This window comes from Drosophila biarmipes, chromosome 3R, assembly GCF_025231255.1.
Source record: "Drosophila biarmipes strain raj3 chromosome 3R, RU_DBia_V1.1, whole genome shotgun sequence".
Taxonomy (NCBI): Eukaryota; Metazoa; Arthropoda; class Insecta; order Diptera; family Drosophilidae; genus Drosophila; species Drosophila biarmipes.
Window position 1 is genome coordinate 382,703 of NC_066616.1, and position 20,809 is coordinate 403,511.

The 20,809-nt window shown below is 44.1% G+C and overlaps 2 protein-coding genes across 2 annotated transcripts; one reads left to right on the forward strand and one right to left on the reverse strand.

Annotated features, from left to right (window-relative positions):
- Positions 1–6,289: 6,289 nt before the first annotated feature.
- LOC127011566 (uncharacterized) lies at positions 6,290–14,479 on the reverse strand. Its single transcript, XM_050888931.1, has 2 exons — positions 13,895–14,479; positions 6,290–6,366 (listed from the first exon to the last, which is right to left on the reverse strand). Exon 1 carries the CDS (start codon positions 14,310–14,312, stop codon positions 13,917–13,919), a length of 396 nt encoding a protein of 131 aa, XP_050744888.1. The 5' UTR covers positions 14,313–14,479; the 3' UTR covers positions 6,290–6,366; positions 13,895–13,916.
- Positions 7,537–7,972, forward strand: LOC127011567 (uncharacterized). Its single transcript, XM_050888932.1, has 2 exons — positions 7,537–7,793; positions 7,858–7,972. Exons 1-2 carry the CDS (start codon positions 7,594–7,596, stop codon positions 7,958–7,960), a joined length of 303 nt encoding a protein of 100 aa, XP_050744889.1. The 5' UTR covers positions 7,537–7,593; the 3' UTR covers positions 7,961–7,972.
- Positions 14,480–20,809: the final 6,330 nt, after the last annotated feature.

The following is a 20,809-nucleotide window of genomic DNA, read 5'->3' on the forward strand; positions in this document are numbered from 1 at the left end:
ATGTTAAATGAAGGAGATTTAATTGTAAATTTGTAAATTTTGAATTAAATCCATTAAATCCATCGTTAACTTAAGATCACAGCTTTCTCACAAAATTAAAACGGTTGAGGATTATCAGATAGAGATTGTAGATCCGAATATAAAAGGCGACACATCTTATGAGATCATCAAATCTCTTAGGGAATATAAAGAATCGGCAGAAGTAGCCATGGGGCAATATGCCAGAGGGAGTACAAGATTTTATTCTGCCTTATTTATATTACAAAACAAAATAACAGGAATGGTCAACGACGCCTTAACCCATAACGGTACTGTATTAAATTTCGATGCCATAATGGCGAGACTTGACTTCGTCTTTAGCGACAAACGACCAATTCACATTATTGAACAGGAATTAAGTGTATTGAGTCAGGGAAAATGATCCATAATGGATTATTATGGTACAGTTAATAGAAAATTAACTCTGCTAATTAATAAAACTATTATGACCTACGGTAGAAACAAACCTATAACAGCGGAAATGAATGAGAAACATAGGAAGACAGCTCTTAGAGTTTTCATTACCGGCCTCAACGGCCAAATTTCAGATACTATTTTCTCAATGAATCCACCTGACCTACCAAATGGAATGGTCATAGTTCAGGAATTGGAAAGCAACAACATGAGGGCTCATTTCGCAAATAGTTTCTCTACTACTTAGAGAAAACATAGCGAGCCAAGCTCTAGTGGAAATGGACAAACACATTTCAACCACAAGACTAGTCAGCAAAAAAATAGCTACAGTAACCAGAAAAACAATAATAATTTAAGGTTTAATCATGACAACAAAAAACGATTATTATATTACGATTATTATTATTAGAATAAAAATAATTTTTGGAACCAGGGTAGATTTATTAATAACCAACAAAAACAGTGGAACACCTATAGGCAACTACAAAATAAACCGGAACCAATGGAGGTAGACGAGTCTATCCAGGTTCGGAATAAGGCTAACAACGGCTATAATCAAGGCTATAATAAATATCAAAATAATAATTATAGTCAGAACAAGTGGGATCAAACAAAAAAATTTGAGACCCAGAACACTCAGCAAGGACAAGCCCAAAATAAAAAGGTACCAACTGGAACTGCTAACCAACCGGCTAACAAGACAATGAGATTAAATAACATTGAGGAGAACCATTTTTTAGACAAAAGTCAGGCTTAACCTACTTAGTTAGAAATGATCCAAAAATAAATAAAAAATTAAAAATATTAATTGTCACTGGGGAAACCTCGTGTTATATAAGAACAGGAATTTATAAAAATAAGAACGAGCTTCCAATTTACAAAAGAGTATCTACAGTGAATGGATATTCAATAATTAAATATTATTATATGATAACTATTTTTGATACGCGATATACTTTTTATGAAATAGATGGGCTAGACTCAGATTTACTGGTCGGCTATGACCAATTAAAAAAATAGGAGCGGTAATTGACACAGCTGAGGGAGTAATTAAATATAATGGAATAGAAGAAAAATTTAATTCTGATAACGGACACATATTAAACTAACATTCTTTAACAGAAGAAAACACCATTCTTCCATTAAAAGAATTTATATTAAAAAAATACTTTAATGAAAAAGCTCAATTCATATCCGAATCTGAAATGGGTAATCAAAGCGAATTTAGTTTGGGATATACAAATCCTGAACACGCCGTCGTTGAAAAATCCGAAAAAAATAAAAGTTTGGGAATTAAAAATCCTGAACGCACTGTCGTTGAGAAATCCGACAAAAATAAAAGTTTGGAATTTAAAAATTCTGAGCACGCCGTCGTTGAACTACCCGACAATCAAAAAATAAACAACATAAAAATATCGTCTGCAGATCAAAGAAAAGATCTGGAGAACGAAATATTAAATATTATCAATGAAAAGCATTCAAAAATAAATATGCAGATTCCATTTAGGACAGATATCCGCGGTGAAATAAACACCGTAAATGATAGGGCCATTTACAGCAAACAATACCCTTATGCTCAATCAGCTTCAGATTTTGTTAATTCTGAATTAAATCGAATGTTAAATGAGGAAAATGTAAGGCCAAGTAGGAGTCCCTATAATTCACCAGTACTAGTAGTACCAAAAAAGGGTTTCAATGAAGACGGAACTCCAAAACTTAGACATTCAGAAAACCTAATTTTCAATAAACAACGGGAAATACGAATTCCTAAGAATGCCTTCCGGTTGACCAACGCTCCAAGAATATTCCAACGAGCGATGGATGATATTTTAAGAGAATATGTGGGTAAAACATGTCACGTATATATATTGTAACGAACTGATTTGTTTGGTTTCTGTTCGCTACGGTATTTGTGCGGCTAGCTCAGTAGATTGTGTGTGTTCGTCCCACCAAATTTATATAACGTGACCGCCCAGTAGTTCAGTGAAAAAGCACAGAATTCTCGGGTTCGGAGTGGGTTTATTGCGGGTATAACTGGAGTCGGCTTTATAACTTGCTCGTCTCGCTGTCTCCGACGGTGTGGGTCGTCTCGTCGCTCCTCAAAGATCCTTGACCGCTGATTGCTCCTGACGTGGCTGGTTGTCTTGTCGCTCCTCGAAGATCCTCGACCGCTGATTGCTCCTGTCGTCGCTGTCTCGGTGACTGCTCGGCCACGGTTCAGACTCGCTGTGGGGTCAGACGTGCGGGCTTAGGGAAGCGTCACCGTTCTCAGACTAGGGTGAACAGACTGACGAGCTCTCCAGGATCACTCCTCTCGATACCCGACCGCCTTTCCCTTGCTCTGTCCCGGATGGTCCCACGGGCTTCCGCTCAGATCGTGCGGACAGTCAAGGCAGAACGCCAGGAAGCTGCCTCGCTTTTCACTTCGCTTCCGTACCTCGTGTAAACGAACGTTCCACCCTAGCCTCACCCTTCCGCGTACTGTCCGTGCCGTTTCTACTCCTGACAGGTGGCTGTAGGTCTTGACTTCTATGCTGTGTTCGAGGGTATACGTCGATCCGGGACTTCTCTCCCTTCTGGCCCGTGACTCTTAGGGTTCTGTTGCGCCGCTCCGGGACTTCTCTCCCTTCTGGCTCGCTACTCTAGGGGTTCTGTTGCGCCGCTCCGGGACTTCTCTCCCTTCTGGCCCGCTACTCTAGGGGTTCCGTTGCGCCGCTCCGGGACTTCTCTCCCTTCTGGCTTGCTACTCTAAGGGTTCTGTTACGCCGCTCCGGGACTTCTATCCCTTCTGGCTTGCTACTCTCGATTTCAAATCTCAGTCTAGTAGACCCTCCAGGCGTACCGCCAGGACTTCGTCGGCAGGACAGAACAGAACTTGGCCGTGTGGCGCCTCCTTAGACCTCAGCCACCTGTGTCTCAGTTCGGAGATTCCTAGTAATCCCAATCCCGAACGTCTCGACATGACGATCTTGCTCCTCGTAGGCTCCCACGGATTATTATGGTACAGTTAATAGAAAATTAACTCTGCTAATTAATAAAACTATTATGACCTACGGTAGAAACAAACCTATAACAGCGGAAATGAATGAGAAACATAGGAAGACAGCTCTTAGAGTTTTCATTACCGGCCTCAACGGCCAAATTTCAGATACTATTTTCTCAATGAATCCACCTGACCTACCAAATGGAATGGTCATAGTTCAGGAATTGGAAAGCAACAACATGAGGGCTCATTTCGCAAATAGTTTCTCTACTACTTAGAGAAAACATAGCGAGCCAAGCTCTAGTGGAAATGGACAAACACATTTCAACCACAAGACTAGTCAGCAAAAAAATAGCTACAGTAACCAGAAAAACAATAATAATTTAAGGTTTAATCATGACAACAAAATACTTACGATTATTATTATTAGAATAAAAATAATTTTTGGAACCAGGGTAGATTTATTAATAACCAACAAAAACAGTGGAACACCTATAGGCAACTACAAAATAAACCGGAACCAATGGAGGTAGACGAGTCTATCCAGGTTCGGAATAAGGCTAACAACGGCTATAATCAAGGCTATAATAAATATCAAAATAATAATTATAGTCAGAACAAGTGGGATCAAACAAAAAAATTTGAGACCCAGAACACTCAGCAAGGACAAGCCCAAAATAAAAAGGTACCAACTGGAACTGCTAACCAACCGGCTAACAAGACAATGAGATTAAATAACATTGAGGAGAACCATTTTTTAGACAAAAGTCAGGCTTACCCTACTTAGTTAGAAATGATCCAAAAATAAATAAAAAATTAAAAATATTAATTGTCACTGGGGAAACCTCGTGTTATATAAGAACAGGAATTTATAAAAATAAGAACGAGCTTCCAATTTACAAAAGAGTATCTACAGTGAATGGATATTCAATAATTAAATATTATTATATGATAACTATTTTTGATACGCGATATACTTTTTATGAAATAGATGGGCTAGACTCAGATTTACTGGTCGGCTATGACCAATTAAAAAAATAGGAGCGGTAATTGACACAGCTGAGGGAGTAATTAAATATAATGGAATAGAAGAAAAATTTAATTCTGATAACGGACACATATTAAACTAACATTCTTTAACAGAAGAAAACACCATTCTTCCATTAAAAGAATTTATATTAAAAAAATACTTTAATGAAAAAGCTCAATTCATATCCGAATCTGAAATGGGTAATCAAAGCGAATTTAGTTTGGGATATACAAATCCTGAACACGCCGTCGTTGAAAAATCCGAAAAAAATAAAAGTTTGGGAATTAAAAATCCTGAACGCACTGTCGTTGAGAAATCCGACAAAAATAAAAGTTTGGAATTTAAAAATTCTGAGCACGCCGTCGTTGAACTACCCGACAATCAAAAAATAAACAACATAAAAATATCGTCTGCAGATCAAAGAAAAGATCTGGAGAACGAAATATTAAATATTATCAATGAAAAGCATTCAAAAATAAATATGCAGATTCCATTTAGGACAGATATCCGCGGTGAAATAAACACCGTAAATGATAGGGCCATTTACAGCAAACAATACCCTTATGCTCAATCAGCTTCAGATTTTGTTAATTCTGAATTAAATCGAATGTTAAATGAGGAAAATGTAAGGCCAAGTAGGAGTCCCTATAATTCACCAGTGCTAGTAGTACCAAAAAAGGGTTTCAATGAAGACGGAACTCCAAAACTTAGACATTCAGAAAACCTAATTTTCAATAAACAACGGGAAATACGAATTCCTAAGAATGCCTTCCGGTTGACCAACGCTCCAAGAATATTCCAACGAGCGATGGATGATATTTTAAGAGAATATGTGGGTAAAACATGTCACGTATATATATTGTAACGAACTGATTTGTTTGGTTTCTGCTCGCTACGGTATTTGTGCGGCTAGCTCAGTAGATTGTGTGTGTTCGTCCCACCAAATTTATATAACGTGACCGCCCAGTAGTTCAGTGAAAAAGCACAGAATTCTCGGGTTCGGAGTGGGTTTATTGCGGGTATAACTGGAGTCGGCTTTATAACTTGCTCGTCTCGCTGTCTCCGACGGTGTGGGTCGTCTCGTCGCTCCTCAAAGATCCTTGACCGCTGATTGCTCCTGACGTGGCTGGTTGTCTTGTCGCTCCTCGAAGATCCTCGACCGCTGATTGCTCCTGACGTCGCTGTCTCGGTGACTGCTCGGCCACGGTTCAGACTCGCTGTGGGGTCAGACGTGCGGGCTTAGGGAAGCGTCACCGTTCTCAGACTAGGGTGAACAGACTGACGAGCTCTCCAGGATCACTCCTCTCGATACCCGACCGCCTTTCCCTTGCTCTGTCCCGGATGGTCCCACGGGCTTCCGCTCAGATCGTGCGGACAGTCAAGGCAGAACGCCAGGAAGCTGCCTCGCTTTTCACTTCGCTTCCGTACCTCGTGTAAACGAACGTTCCACCCTAGCCTCACCCTTCCGCGTACTGTCCGTGCCGTTTCTACTCCTGACAGGTGGCTGTAGGTCTTGACTTCTATGCTGTGTTCGAGGGTATACGCCGATCCGGGACTTCTCTCCCTTCTGGCCCGTGACTCTTAGGGTTCTGTTGCGCCGCTCCGGGACTTCTCTCCCTTCTGGCTCGCTACTCTAGGGGTTCTGTTGCGCCGCTCCGGGACTTCTCTCCCTTCTGGCCCGCTACTCTAGGGGTTCCGTTGCGCCGCTCCGGGACTTCTCTCCCTTCTGGCTCGCTACTCTAAGGGTTCTGTTACGCCGCTCCGGGACTTCTATCCCTTCTGGCTTGCTACTCTCGATTTCAAATCTCAGCCTAGTAGACCCTCCAGGCGTACCGCCAGGACTTCGTCGGCAGGACAGAACAGAACTTGGCCGTGTGGCGCCTCCTTAGACCTCAGCCACCTGTGTCTCAGTTCGGAGATTCCTAGTAATCCCAATCCCGAACGTCTCGACATGACGATCTTGCTCCTCGTAGGCTCCCACGGCGCTGCTTCCGACGACTCCTTGCTCTCGACTGACTGCTCGCTCTTGACTGACTGATCTCGACTGGATGCTCTTCACTTGACTGACTCTTCTCAATGACTGCTCTTGACTGACTGATCTCGATGACTGCTCTTGACTGACTGATCTCGCTGCCAGCGCCCTGCGGGTTTATATAGGGCCTCTGGGAACCGTTATTTCCCTTTTGCACACGGCACGCCAAAACTCTCCACATCGGGTCCAAAGTCCATGGTCCCTGTTTGACCCTCTTGTCCTTGACGCACTGCTTCCCGCCGCCGTCCAGCCTGATGCTGCCGTCCCGCTGATCCCGGGGACGCATGCGACATGGTTGTGTGCCGCACCGCTGCTGAGATGTGGCACCCTCTTTCCAAAGTCCAAAGTCCGGCGGCGTCCCGTTACTCCTTTTTGCACACGGCACTCTCGCTCCGCCCGCCAAGTCTCCGCTCTCTCCGTCTCCATTGTTGGTCTCCAAACTCTCTTGGTCTCCGAACCCTCGTGTTCTCCAAACTCTCTCGCTCTCCAAATTCCCTTGTCTCCAAACTCTTTTTCTCTTCAAACTCTCTTTCTCTCCAAACTCTCTTCCTCTCCAAACTCTCACGTTCTCCAAACTCTCACGTTCTCCAAACTCTCACGTTCTCCGTCCTCGATCTCCAAACTCTCTCGTTCTCCGTCCTCGATCTCCAAACTCTCTCGTTCTCCGTCCTCGATCTCCGCCGCGCCGCCACTACGCGAATTCGCCGCGTACCTGGTGAGCGGCCGGCCATCTGCTGCTGGGATTTGTGGGGAGTTATTCAACTTCTCACATTCCCCCCTTACTTCGGGAAAGATTAAGAAAACTCAGCGCTCCCACTCTCCGGCGTTCCCTTGTATATCCTAGCCATTGAGTCAGGGCGCATCTCGTTCCGGTTCCCTCGGTGCTCCCTCGTTGCTCCCTCGACGTTCCCTCGACGCTTTCCATCTTATTTCCTTTCCACAGCGCCGGTCGTCCTCCGTATAGCAATTTCGAATCTCCCGCGCCGATCCTCCATCTGTTCCCACTGGGCACCGATATTAGTCAGCTATCGATACCCAGAGGGCCTGCTCACGATATCGATATCGCAGGTGCGGCGTTGCCACTTGCGAGCCGCGATGTTCATTATCACCGATATTTCCATTTTCTTGTGCCCATCGATCGCACTATCGTCCAGTGCCAATCGACCGCCTATCGAGGCGCCCCCTTCCCTGTTGAATGGTGATTCTGCAAATTGTTTATGCCCGTGCACCGGTCGGCAGAAGTTTAGTTTTTTTCTACCCCTTAGCCCGGCGTTTCCACTTGTCCTTGCCACTACGTAAGTATTCTGATCACACACCCGACTCCTTGTATGTGCTCATCAGCTTCCTTTCTTTTGGCAGGTTGCCTTTGTTGACCACGAGTGCCCTTTCAGACTCCAGCAGCTGTGCTTCCTGGTTTGGACCCCGATCCGGCCCGCGATCCCGTCTCCTCGTCTGGGCATGATGCCCTTCTCTGTGATGCTTGGCCACTTTCGGTACAGCTCTCTCAGCTGTGCCGACCTCCCCCTTCCTTCGGCAGACTGCTGCTGCCAGTCCTAACCAGATCCTTGTAGACCTTCTCCTCGCGTCCTTGGAGCTATCCTTGGACCCCTTTCCTCGCGTCCTTTGGGTATCCTTGGAGCTATCCTTGGACCCCTTTCCTTGTGTCCTTCGGGTATCCTTGGAGATATCCTTGGACCCTCTTCCTCGTGTTCGGGTATCCTTGGAGATATCCTTGGACCCTCTTCCTCGTGTTCGGGTATCCTTGGAGGTATCCTTGGACCCCTTTCCTCGTGTCCTTCGGGTATTCTTGGAGGTATCCTTGGACCCACATCCTCGTGTCCTTCAGGTATCCTTGGAGGTATCCTTGGACCCCTTTCCTCGTGTCCTTTGGGTATCCTTGGAGCTCTCCTTGGACCCTTTTTCTCGTGTCCCTGGGTATCCTTGGAGTTATCCTTGCCTTTTGTCTAGCGTATCTGTTTGTAGCTGCTCGATGGTGTTCTGTGTTTGTTGTTGTTTCAGCTCGCTCACGTGGATGGTCCTCTCTTTTTTTGTGTTCACGTGCCGTATTTTGCAGATTACTGGCGACGCAAAATCCATGACCTGGTAAGGTCCGTCGTATCTTGGGGCCAACTTTGCTGCGAACCCCTCGGCCGCCTTCGACAAATGATGTTCCTTGGCCCACACGACGTCTCCCACCGCTGGTGTCCATTGTCTCCTCCTCAGGTTGTAATGCCTAGCCTGATCCTGGGAGGCTCTCTCCAGATTCCGCCTTACAATCTCGAAGATTTCCCCGAGTTTGTTTGCCTTCTCCCCTGGGGTCTCAGTGGGTCGTCCTGTTCCCAAGGTCTCTCTGTCGTATAGGGCGCTCGGCAGTCTCGGTTCTCTGCCTTGAGTAACAAACGCTGGCGTGTATCCTGTGGATTCCGAAACACTCGTATTTACTGTCAGCATGATCTCAGGCCATTTCTCGTCCCAGTTTCTCTGATCCTGCCCTGTGAACTGCGCTATCATCGTTTTCACGGTCCTGTTTGCTCTTTCTGTCGGGTTCTCTTGCGGGGTATATGGGGCCGTGAACTGTTGCTTGGCTCCCATCTCGGCCAGGAAACTCTTGAAGATTTTGCTGTTAAACTGCACTCCGTTGTCCGTTATGACTACCTTAGGGACCCCAAACCTGGCGATGATGCGCTCCCTGAACGCTTTCTTTAGGGACTCGGCTGTCGCGCTCCGCAGCGGCACCAATTCAGTCCACTTGGAGAACCTGTCTATCAGCACCAGCAGCATTTGGTTGCCGTGTTTTGAACGCGGCAGGGGTCCGACGAAGTCTGCGCACACTGTAGCCCACGGTTCCTCTGGCACCTGCGTTAGCATTTTCCCAGCTGCCTGCATCTGATTTGGCTTGAATCTGATACATGTCTCGCATCCTCTTACGTGGGCTCGAGCGTCTCGGTGCATGCCTGGCCAGTAGTACCGGGCTGCCAGACGTGCTATTGTCCTTCTGCTTCCTACATGGCCAGCTGCCGGTGAGTCGTGGTTCTCTTTCAGCACCGCTTCTCGCAGAGCTTTCGGGACGCACATCTTCCACGTCGCGACATCCTCACTGCCTGCTCTGTGTGGAATGTTTCTGTACAAAGTGTCTCCTTCCAATACGTAGTCCGGGTACTTTTGTAGCTGCGTCCTTATCTTCTCGCGCGTGTCCTGAATCCAGCTGCATGCTGCGGAGGCTTCCGTCGCCGATGTCTCCTTGATCCCTCGCAGTGTTACTGGTAGTGGCTGCCTTGATAATGCATCTGCCACCACATTGAGTTGTCCCTTCCTGTACGCTATTTCGAAGTCATACTGCTGCAACTCCAGGGCCCATCTGGCGATCCTTCCTGAAGGGCTCTCGATGCTGTTGAACCTTGAAGTGGTACCGTTCCAAATACGACTTCAGTTTCCGGATCGCCCAGACTATTGCCAAACACTCTTTCTCAGCCCCGTTAAGCGTTCGGCTTGAGTAAGAGATCACCTTTTCGCCACGTTCGGTTTCCTGGGTCAAAATGGCCCCAATACCGTAATCACTTGCGTCCGTCTGCAGGACAAACGGTTTTTCAAAATCCGGGCACGCCAGTACAGGGTCTGCCACCAGCCTTGCCTTTACCTCTTCGAATGCCGACTGATGTTCCTGTGTCCACACCCACCTGTTGCCCTTGCGCAGCAGATCGTTGAGTGGTTTGACTATTTTTGCGAAGTCAGGTACAAATCGCCGATACCATGAGGCTACTCCCAGGTACTGTCGGAGCTCTCTTACTGTTGACGGCGGCTCTAATTCGGCAATGGCTGCTACCTTTTCCGGATCCATGCCTATCCCGTCGCTAGTCACTCTATGACCCAAATACAGCAGCTTCTTCTTGAAAAACTGGAATTTTTCCGGGTTTAACCTCAGATTAGCCTCTTTCAGTCTCCGGAATACCTCTTTCAAGTTTGCCTTGTGCTCTTCTAGTGTGCGTCCGATCACTATGATATCGTCCTGGTACGCAAATGCGTGCGGCGACATCTCGGGACCAATTACCCGATCCAACACCCGCTGGAAGGTCGCAGATGCCGAATGAAGTCCGAACGGCATTACTCTCCACTGGAATAAGCCCTTTCCCGGCACTGTAAATGCGGTGTACTGCCTGCTGCTTTCTTTCAGCGGGATTTGCCAGTAGCCATCCTTCAGGTCCAAGCTGCTTATGTACCGTGCCTCTCTCAGCTGGTCGAGGATATAATTTATTCGAGGCATCGGGTAGGCATCCTTTATTGATTTGGCGTTGATCTGCCTGAAGTCGACGCACAGTCTCCACTTGCCCGTCTTCTTCCTAACCATCACGATGGGAGAACTGTATGGGCTGGTTGAGTGCTCTATGCATCCCATTTGGAGTAGCTCGTCCACCTTCGCATTGATCTCCCCTTGAACTTTCGGATTCTTCGGGTAGTATCGCTGTTTTATTGGCTTGTCGTCCTTCATCGTTATTTGATGCTCTGCCATGTTCGACGTTCCTGTCATGGTTTTAAAACTGGCTAGCTCTGCCTCCAGGAACTTCGCTGTGTCGTCATACTCTGCTTCCTGCTGTACGACTGCTACCTATAGCCTCTCCTCAAACCACCCATTGTGTCGGTTCCTGGCCGGTATTCTCACCTCGTGTCCAGCGCACCTTATCTCGGTTCCGACTTGGGTTAGAAAGTCCCATCCTAACACCAATGAATCCACTACCCCTGGTAGTATCAACAGGTTCATGGTTAGTCGCTTGTTCCCGAATGCGATCTCCACCTCCAGCTGTTCATCGATTCCGCCGCACCTTCCGTCTGCCAACCTAACTTGCCGCCGTGTCCTCGTAATCCTCCCGAGGGCAGCCAGGTTGTCCGCTAGTTCCTTGCTTATAAAGCTCGCTGTTGCCCCGGTGTCGATCGTGGCCATGTACGTGCCTCCCCCAATCGTCACCGCTGCGGACAACTGCTGCTCCTCCTCGATTAGCTTGCCCGTTTGTTTGGAGAGGTAGCATCTTGCGACCCCCGCTCGCCTCTCTGCGGTTGAGGTCGCTGGGCATTTCCCGCCTGCTGGCAGCACTCGACGCTCCTGACACCTATTCTCCCGCACACCCAGCAGAACAGCAGGCGTTGGAGTCGACATCCTCGTGCCCAGTGTCCGTGGCCGCCGCACCTTCGGCAGGCCTCATGGGGATCTGCAATGTGTGTCGTGCCCCGCGGCCCCTGTGTTGTGTTTGGCGGTCTCCACACCGTGTTCGCTGGTTGTATCTGTTGCTGCTGTGGTGGCGTCCATTGGCCTCCTCGTGGTGCTCCTGTTGCCTGCTGTCGTGGGATTCGTTGCGGCGGTGAAAATTGGTCATTTCTCCGTGTCTCCTGAGTATCTGTCTCCTCGCATCTTCTGCACGTGACCTGCGTTGGTGGTGACGACTTTGCCTTTGAGAACTTGTTTTCTTGGGCGAACGCTTCCCGCTCCTTTTCCAGTTCTTCGTATTCATCGGCTAATAGCATCAACGTGTCCAGGTCCGGCACTTTGTACGCCCTTAAGAAGATCCTTAGGCTTGGGGTGCAGTTTTCCTTTATGATCTTTAAGGTGTCTTTCGCAGAATAGTTTAGTGGCCTCGACATTGTTTGCATGTCGATCATGTAGTCTTTGAATGACTCACTGAAACCCTGCTTCCGTTGCCTGACCTGGTCCGACAGCCTTGTAAAGAAATCTCTCGGCAGAAAATAGAGATGGAAGCTCTCAATGAACTCGGCCCAGGTTTTCCATTGTTTATTGTTGGCGATAAACCACTTCAACGCCCTTCCTTTCAGCAACTCCGGCATTGCTCGGGAGATCATGTCTAGGTCTAAACCGTAGGTGTTGGCGGACCATTCGACTTGTTCCAGGAACTCGAACGGTTTCTCCGCCCCGTTGAACCTGAATGACCACTCGCGGACTTGTTTTGCGACCCTTGCATAATCCTCCTGGCTGTGTCTAGAGGTCAGCACCGTTGTCTTCCTGTCCTGGCTTGACTCTCTCCTGTGGGCCTCCCTTTGCATGTTGTCGACGCTCAGGCTTGCTACTAGGTTATCCCCTTCAGCGTTAGTTAGCGTTATACTCGGGCCGGTTCTGTCGTAATACATGGCTTCCAGCTCCGCCCTGATGTCGGCATGTTGTGGGTCGTTCTCTGTTTCGGAGTAATACTCCGACAACGTCCTCCTCATGTCCTCTAATCTGCCGTCCAGGACGACATTAAGCCTTTGTGAGACATGGGCGAAGTCCTCCTTCTTAAGGCGGTAAATCCACTTCTTTCCCATTCTGTTTATTTTGCTTTCACCGCTGGGACAATCACGTTTTGGGCGCCAGATGTAACGAACTGATTTGTTTGGTTTCTGCTCGCTACGGTATTTGTGCGGCTAGCTCAGTAGATTGTGTGTGTTCGTCCCACCAAATTTATATAACGTGACCGCCCAGTAGTTCAGTGAAAAAGCACAGAATTCTCGGGTTCGGAGTGGGTTTATTGCGGGTATAACTGGAGTCGGCTTTATAACTTGCTCGTCTCGCTATCTCCGACGGTGTGGGTCGTCTCGTCGCTCCTCGAAGATCCTTGACCGCTGATTGCTCCTGACGTGGCTGGTTGTCTTGTCGCTCCTCGAAGATCCTCGACCGCTGATTGCTCCTGACGTCGCTGTCTCGGTGACTGCTCGGCCACGGTTCAGACTCGCTGTGGGGTCAGACGTGCGGGCTTAGGGAAGCGTCACCGTTCTCAGACTAGGGTGAACAGACTGACGAGCTCTCCAGGATCACTCCTCTCGATACCCGACCGCCTGTCCCTTGCTCTGTCCCGGATGGTCCCACGGGCTTCCGCTCAGATCGTGCGGACAGTCAAGGCAGAACGCTAGGAAGCTGCCTCGCTTTTCACTTCGCTTCCGTACCTCGTGTAAACGAACGTTCCACCCTAGCCTCACCCTTCCGCGTACTGTCCGTGCCGTTTCTACTCCTGACAGGTGGCTGAAGGTCTTGACTTCTATGCTGTGTTCGAGGGTATACGCCGATCCGGGACTTCTCTCCCTTCTGGCCCGTGACTCTTAGGGTTCTGTTGCGCCGCTCCGGGACTTCTCTCCCTTCTGGCTCGCTACTCTAGGGGTTCTGTTGCGCCGCTCCGGGACTTCTCTCCCTTCTGGCCCGCTACTCTAGGGGTTCCGTTGCGCCGCTCCGGGACTTCTCTCCCTTCTGGCTCGCTACTCTAAGGGTTCTGTTACGCCGCTCCGGGACTTCTATCCCTTCTGGCTTGCTACTCTCGATTTCAAATCTCAGTCTAGTAGACCCTCCAGGCGTACCGCCAGGACTTCGTCGGCAGGACAGAACAGAACTTGGCCGTGTGGCGCCTCCTTAGACCTCATCCACCTGTGTCTCAGTTCGGAGATTCCTAGTAATCCCAATCCCGAACGTCTCGACGTGACGATCTTGCTCCTCGTAGGCTCCCACGGCGCTGCTTCCGACGACTCCTTGCTCTCGACTGACTGCTCGCTCTTGACTGACTGATCTCGACTGGATGCTCTTCACTTGACTGACTCTTCTCAATGACTGCTCTTGACTGACTGATCTCGATGACTGCTCTTGACTGACTGATCTCGCTGCCAGCGCCCTGCGGGTTTATATAGGGCCTCTGGGAACCGTTATTTCCCTTTTGCACACGGCACGCCAAAACTCTCCACATCGGGTCCAAAGTCCATGGTCCCTGTTTGACCCTCTTGTCCTTGACGCACTGCTTCCCGCCGCCGTCCAGCCTGATGCTGACGTCCCGCTGATCCCGGGGACGCATGCGACATGGTTGTGTGCCGCACCGCTGCTGAGATGTGGCACCCTCTTTCCAAAGTCCAAAGTCCGGCGGCGTCCCGTTACTCCTTTTTGCACACGGCACTCTCGCTCCGCCCGCCAAGTCTCCGCTCTCTCCGTCTCCATTGTTGGTCTCCAAACTCTCTTGGTCTCCGAACCCTCGTGTTCTCCAAACTCTCTCGCTCTCCAAATTCCCTTATCTCCAAACTCTCTTTCTCTCCAAACTCTCTTTCTCTCCAAACTCTCTTCCTCTCCAAACTCTCACGTTCTCCAAACTCTCACGTTCTCCGTCCTCGATCTCCAAACTCTCTCGTTCTCCGACCGCGATCTCCAAACTCTCTCGTTCTCCGTCCTCGATCTCCGCCACGCCGCCACTACGCGAATTCGCCGCGTACCTGGTGAGCGGCCGGCCATCTGCTGCTGGGATTTGTGGGGAGTTATTCAACTCCTCACAATATATGGATGACATAATTATATTTTCAAAAACAATTGAACAACATTATAAAGATTTAATTCTCATTATTAAAATTTTGCTGAACGCAAACATGAAAATTTCAATTGAAAAATCAAAGTTCTTTAAATTAGAAACCAATTTTCCCACAATGTAATAAAAACCGATCCTGAAAAAATTTATACCATCGTAAAATATCCGATACCCAAAAATATTCGAGAGCTTAGAAGCTTCCTAGGCCTTACAGGATATTACAGAAAATTTGTGCAAAATTACGCAAAGATAGCTAAACCTTTAACAAAATATTTAGAAGGCCAAAACGGCAAAGTATCAAAAAAGGCATCCCGCAAAACTTCTATACAGTTTGATGATTCAGCTGTAAGAGCTTTTAACGAGCTCAAAGAAAATTTAATTGCACAAGTAGAACTCTAACGACGGACGCATCTGACTTAGCAATTGGTGCTGTTCTTTCTCAGGAAGGAAAACCAATTACATTTATTTCAAAAACTCTGACAAAAACCGAACAATTATACGCAACCAATAAAAAGGAACTTTTAGCCATTGTATGGGCTTTTAAAAATCTTCGAAATTATTTATATGGGGTTAACAACATCGAGATCTATACTGATCATCAACCTCTTTCATTTTCCATTTCTCAAAAAAATCCAAATATTCAAATGAAAAGGTGGTATTCCTTTATTGAAAGCTATTCACCCAAAATTATTTATAAGCCAGGAGCAGCAAATGTTGTTGCGGACGCTTTATCTAGGATTCAAATAAATAACTTAACGGAAAGTAATGAATCGGTCTCAGATCAAAATACTTAGCATTCAGCAGAGAGTAGTTTTGAGAATGTAATACAAGAAACCCGAAAACCCTTAAACCAGTTTAAGCAACAATTGCTAATAGCAACGGGGAGGTATACAATATATGAATCGATTAATGTATTATAATGTAATAATAGACATATAATAGAGTATGACACTCCAGAAAATTTAGTATCAATCTTAAGAGAATATATTTAACCCAATATAAAAATAGGAGTTCACTGTACTCTAGAAGATTTTTACAGAATTCAAAAACCACTTAAGGACAATTTTATAAATAAATTTTAAATCACTAAGACATTTGTCTAGGATGTCGAGAACGCTGAAGACAGATCTCTTATTATCACAGAAACTCATTGTAGAGCTCATAGAGGTCTTGATGAAAATTATAAACAAATAACTAGACGCTATTATTGGCCAAATTTATACAAAAAGCTTAAGGAGCTTATAAAGAATTGCACTATCTGCAATCAAAACAAATACAACAGACACCCAGTACAGATTTCTATCGGTCAAGCACCAATTCCAGAAAGAGAAGGTGAGAATTTGCATCTTGACATATTTTACGCCCAAAATCTTATATTCATTACTTGTGTAGATTCGTGTTCGAAATACTTAGTGGTAAAAGAAATCCCTAATAAACTAAATATTGAAAATAAAGTTTCAGAAATTTTACAACAATTTCTATTAGCCAAATCTTTGATGACGAACCAAGTTTTTCTTCATCCCAATTTAAATCTTTTGCACAAAGAAATGGGATATCTTTATTCTTTGCAGATCCTCGAACGGACAAATAGAAAGGGCACACTCTACCTTAACAAAAATTGCTCGCTGCATTAAAGATGAGCTTAATTTAATTGATTATCCCGAAATTATAATTAGAGCAGCACAAAAATACAATTTAACAATTCATTCAATAACCAATCATCGACCTTTTGATAAATTATTTAATAAAATCAAACACGATGATATTCCTAAATTATTGCAGCAAGCACAAGAGAAAATGTTGCATTTTCACAATAAAGATAGACAAAATAAGAATTATCACGTAGGAGAGGTAATTTACGAAAAGAAACACGGGAAAGGAACAAGCTTAATTCTAGATATAAAAAACAAGTAGTTAAGGAAAATCTCCCAAATAAAGTTATTATAAATAACAGGAACCGTACGATTCATAAGGATAATATTAAATAACTTGTTTCAAATTACAGATAATGATTTCAATAATGTACTTATTATTGCTGGTAAATACAACCAAATCCGAAATTATTGATTACACGAACCATGATTTCCTTCTTTACAAGGATACCAAAGATGTTCTTATTTATGACTATATATAAGTCTAATATAAGTCTTTATAGAGAAATAATTAATCTTGAAACAGAATTTCCAAAGGGTCACGACAACAAGAATTTTCTTTGGAAAATTTCCCACGATTTAAAAATTATCAAAATACTTATCTCTCAAATTATCCCAGTAGATCAAAAAGAGGCATTAATGAAATAGACACCATTTGGAAATGGATAGCGGACACACCAGATCATGATGATTTCATAACAGTCCAAAATAAAATCAATGATTTAATACAAAATAATAACGATCAATTCGTTATTAATTCTAAAATATTTAAAGAGATAAAATCTATATCTGAACAATTCAAAACAGCCTTTAAAAATCAAGAAATTTCACTTAGAAAATATCGTCTGCGGTTGCTTACTTACGATCTAATGACTTTAATGGACCCAATTACACTTGCCAAAATTGATGTATTTAATACTAAAATTCTAAACAATGATGATATACTAGAAATTTATAAAGATAGACCTGTAGTTATAATAGACCTTTTAGATATATCTGAATTTAGAATCGCTTAGCATCAAGATCTTATTATAATTTACATAAAATACTCTATTATTACCAATCGTTGTGACGTTTACAATTCAAGATCCATTTCACATAATGATGGAAAATTATTAATTGATAACCACGTCGCAAAATGTAAAAATAAGTACTATGTAATATATTTAATAATTATTGCACACTTAACCCAGAAGGCTCTTGTTTCACTGGAGAAAAATCCTTTTTTATCAAAATCAGAGAAAAAATGAAAATGTAAATGTAATCCAAGATAGAGCCGTTTTTGTAAATGGAGAAAATACAGTTAATGACACTCATTTAAATGGGTCATATTTAATAACTTTTAATGGCACCACTAAAATTAATAATATTTCCTATAATACATCACAGCTCGAAAATATACAGGTTTTTTAGTATCCGAATATATTATATCTAATGATTCGGAACTCACATTCGATAATATTAACATACTAAATCCATTTATTCAAATTAAACAAACGTATTTGAGTTTGTTACGTTACGTTAATATTAATCATATTCATATGTTATGATTATAATTAAATTCAGAAAATTTTTAATATCAAACCATGGCAAATTCATATAGAAATTGAACCAGAAAATAATATTTCCGATAATGAAATAAATAATATACCCGACAATGAAAATTCCCTAGAAGAAAACAACAATTACATTCAATATACCCATCAGATCCAATGAATCGGGACAATTCAATTTAGAATGGGGGGAGTTATATGACACACTATTTAGGGGCTCTTACCCAATTTATAAACAACTTTGGGCCGAGAGTCAATTTCCAAATAACTCTGACAGACCCGAGATAAATTCGTGGTCAGCTATTTCTTTCAACAAGGCCTCCGAATCATTCCCACCCAGATCAATTTCACGCAGCCCAAATCAAACGAATGCTGTAGGCATCCAGTCCGCTAACGTAAACAAAAGATCCCCAAAGCGAGCCCCGTCCGTTAACGTAAACAAAATGATCCCCAAAGCGGTCCCTAAAACTCTGCTAATGTAAACACCAATTTCCGGCGAAGACTGGACTTCAAATTTAATTGGCAAATTGCATCATCCTATTTTCCGACTCTCTTGAGCCATTCTCTTTATCAATTTTTGGGCAGTCAATTTTTGAGATCCGAATCGAGCAGTAGTGCTAATCGAGAAAAAGTAAACGAGCAGTGAATTAACTAAGTTTGACCTATTGAAAAATTGTAGTAGAGATTAAGTGATTAATAAATAAAAATACATTTTTTTAATTAAATTACAAGTTAGAATCTTAATTTGCACAGTATTACTGGTCAAGCTCCTTCTCAAAGGGTTTCTCATTTGGCTTGTCTCTAGGATTTATACTATTCTTAAGATTCGCCCTGCTGTGGTATTGCTTTCTAAAATTTAAGTCTTACCATAATGACCAACATCTTGGCGTCCATATAAATCTTGACAGACCGCCTGAAGGCTTATTTCACGTGGTTTCATTGCTTCTCTTCCATTTTTCAATTATTGTTTCCATGCTTTCCAGCCAAATTTCGAAATTCACGCGCTAAATGTAGGTATTTTTCTAGTATTTCTATAGCTCGTCTGAGTTCCGTATTTGCCTTTCGCACACTTCTATGGATAGCTCGGGGTTTGTGAGTATTTAAAGCGCAAAAAAAGACAGATCGACTCGGCTAGTGATCCCGATCAAGAATACGCTTTTTTCTACCTGTTACATACTTTCCGACGAATCTAGTATACCCGTTTACTCCACGAGTAACGGGTATAGAAATTGGGAAAATTAAATCTGTAAAGGCCGGTGGGGAGTGTACGAGGTGTGTTCAAAAAGTAAGGTGCCTTTTCAAATTTCGCGGGCAACATATTTTCGATTATCGATTTTGTTGTTTTGTTATGTTGGTACACTCTTCCCTAACATCTGTACCAAGTTTCAATTAAATCCCCTTTTTTGTTTAGTTGTGAGAGGCGTAAAGGTAACAAGTTGTTTTGCGTGCTCAGCGATTTTTTGCTATCGAAAATATGGATCAAAGGATTTGCATCAAATTTTGTGTAAAAAATAAAACTAAGTGCTCCGAAACACTTGAAATGTTGACAGTGGCATACGGTGAAACTGTTCTGAGAAAAAAAATGTTTACAAGTGGTACAAACTCTTCCAAGATGGCCGGGAAGATGCCAATGACGAGCCTCGCTCTGGACGCCCAAGCACGTCAACAACTGATGAAAACGTTCAAGCAGTGCAGTGAAAATTGTTTTGGAAAATCGTCGAATCACTATCAGAGAAGTCGCTCAAGAGCGGTTGGATGACGTCAACGACGACCCAGATTTACTCAAAAGGGTCATAGCTGGTGACGAAACATGGGTATATGGTTATGATATCGAAACCAAAGCCCAATCGTCACAATGGAAGAGCCCAGGTGAGCCAAGACCGAAAAAAGCACGCCAAGTTCGATCAAATGTCAAAGTTTTGATCACTGTATTCTTCGATTACCATGGCGTGGTGCATCAGGAGTTCTTACCATATGGTCGTACGGTCAATAAACAGTATTAGCTGGAAGTTATGCGCCGTTTGCGAGAAGCAATACGAAAGAAACGTCCAGAATTGTGGAAAAACAATTCATGGCTTTTGCATCACGATAATGCCCCTGCTCACTCATCTTTGCTTGTGAGAGATTTTTTGGCCAAAAACAACATTACAATAATGCCTCAGCCACCATATTCACCGGATTTGGCCTTTTTCTTGTTCCCAAAACTAAAGAGACCTATGAAAGGAGGGAGATTTGCAACGATTGAAGAGATAAAGACTGCATCGCTGGAAGAGCTCAAGGCTATACCGAAAAGTGCTTATGGGAAGTGCTTAGAGGATTGGAAAAACCGTTGGCATAAGTGTATTGTATCTCAGGGGGATTGCTTTGCAGGGGACAACATTAATATTGATAAATAAATTAATAGTTTTTCTTGAAAATACAAAGTCACCTTACTTTTTGAACACACCTCGGTTATCCCGGCTTTTCAACTAGTTGTGTTCTTTAAAAGTCATCACAAAACACGATTTTGGGGGAATTCTCAAATGTAATATTAAATCTGTTTGCCAGTTTCTCTCAAAATTATGTTTTATGATCCTTAAAGTTTTGTACGATGTTAAACAGCTCAATATAAAAATCAATACTTCTACCACTTTTGGAAAATCTATCTAGTTTGGCGAGAATACAGCTATTAATAAATACATTTTGTACACCTGCAACTTGTGAATTACAAAAGCTACAGGCTTGTGCTACATGTCATTAGAAAGGTATTTAAAAATACTTTATCCCTTGTCTGGGTTCAAAGTTATTAAACAAC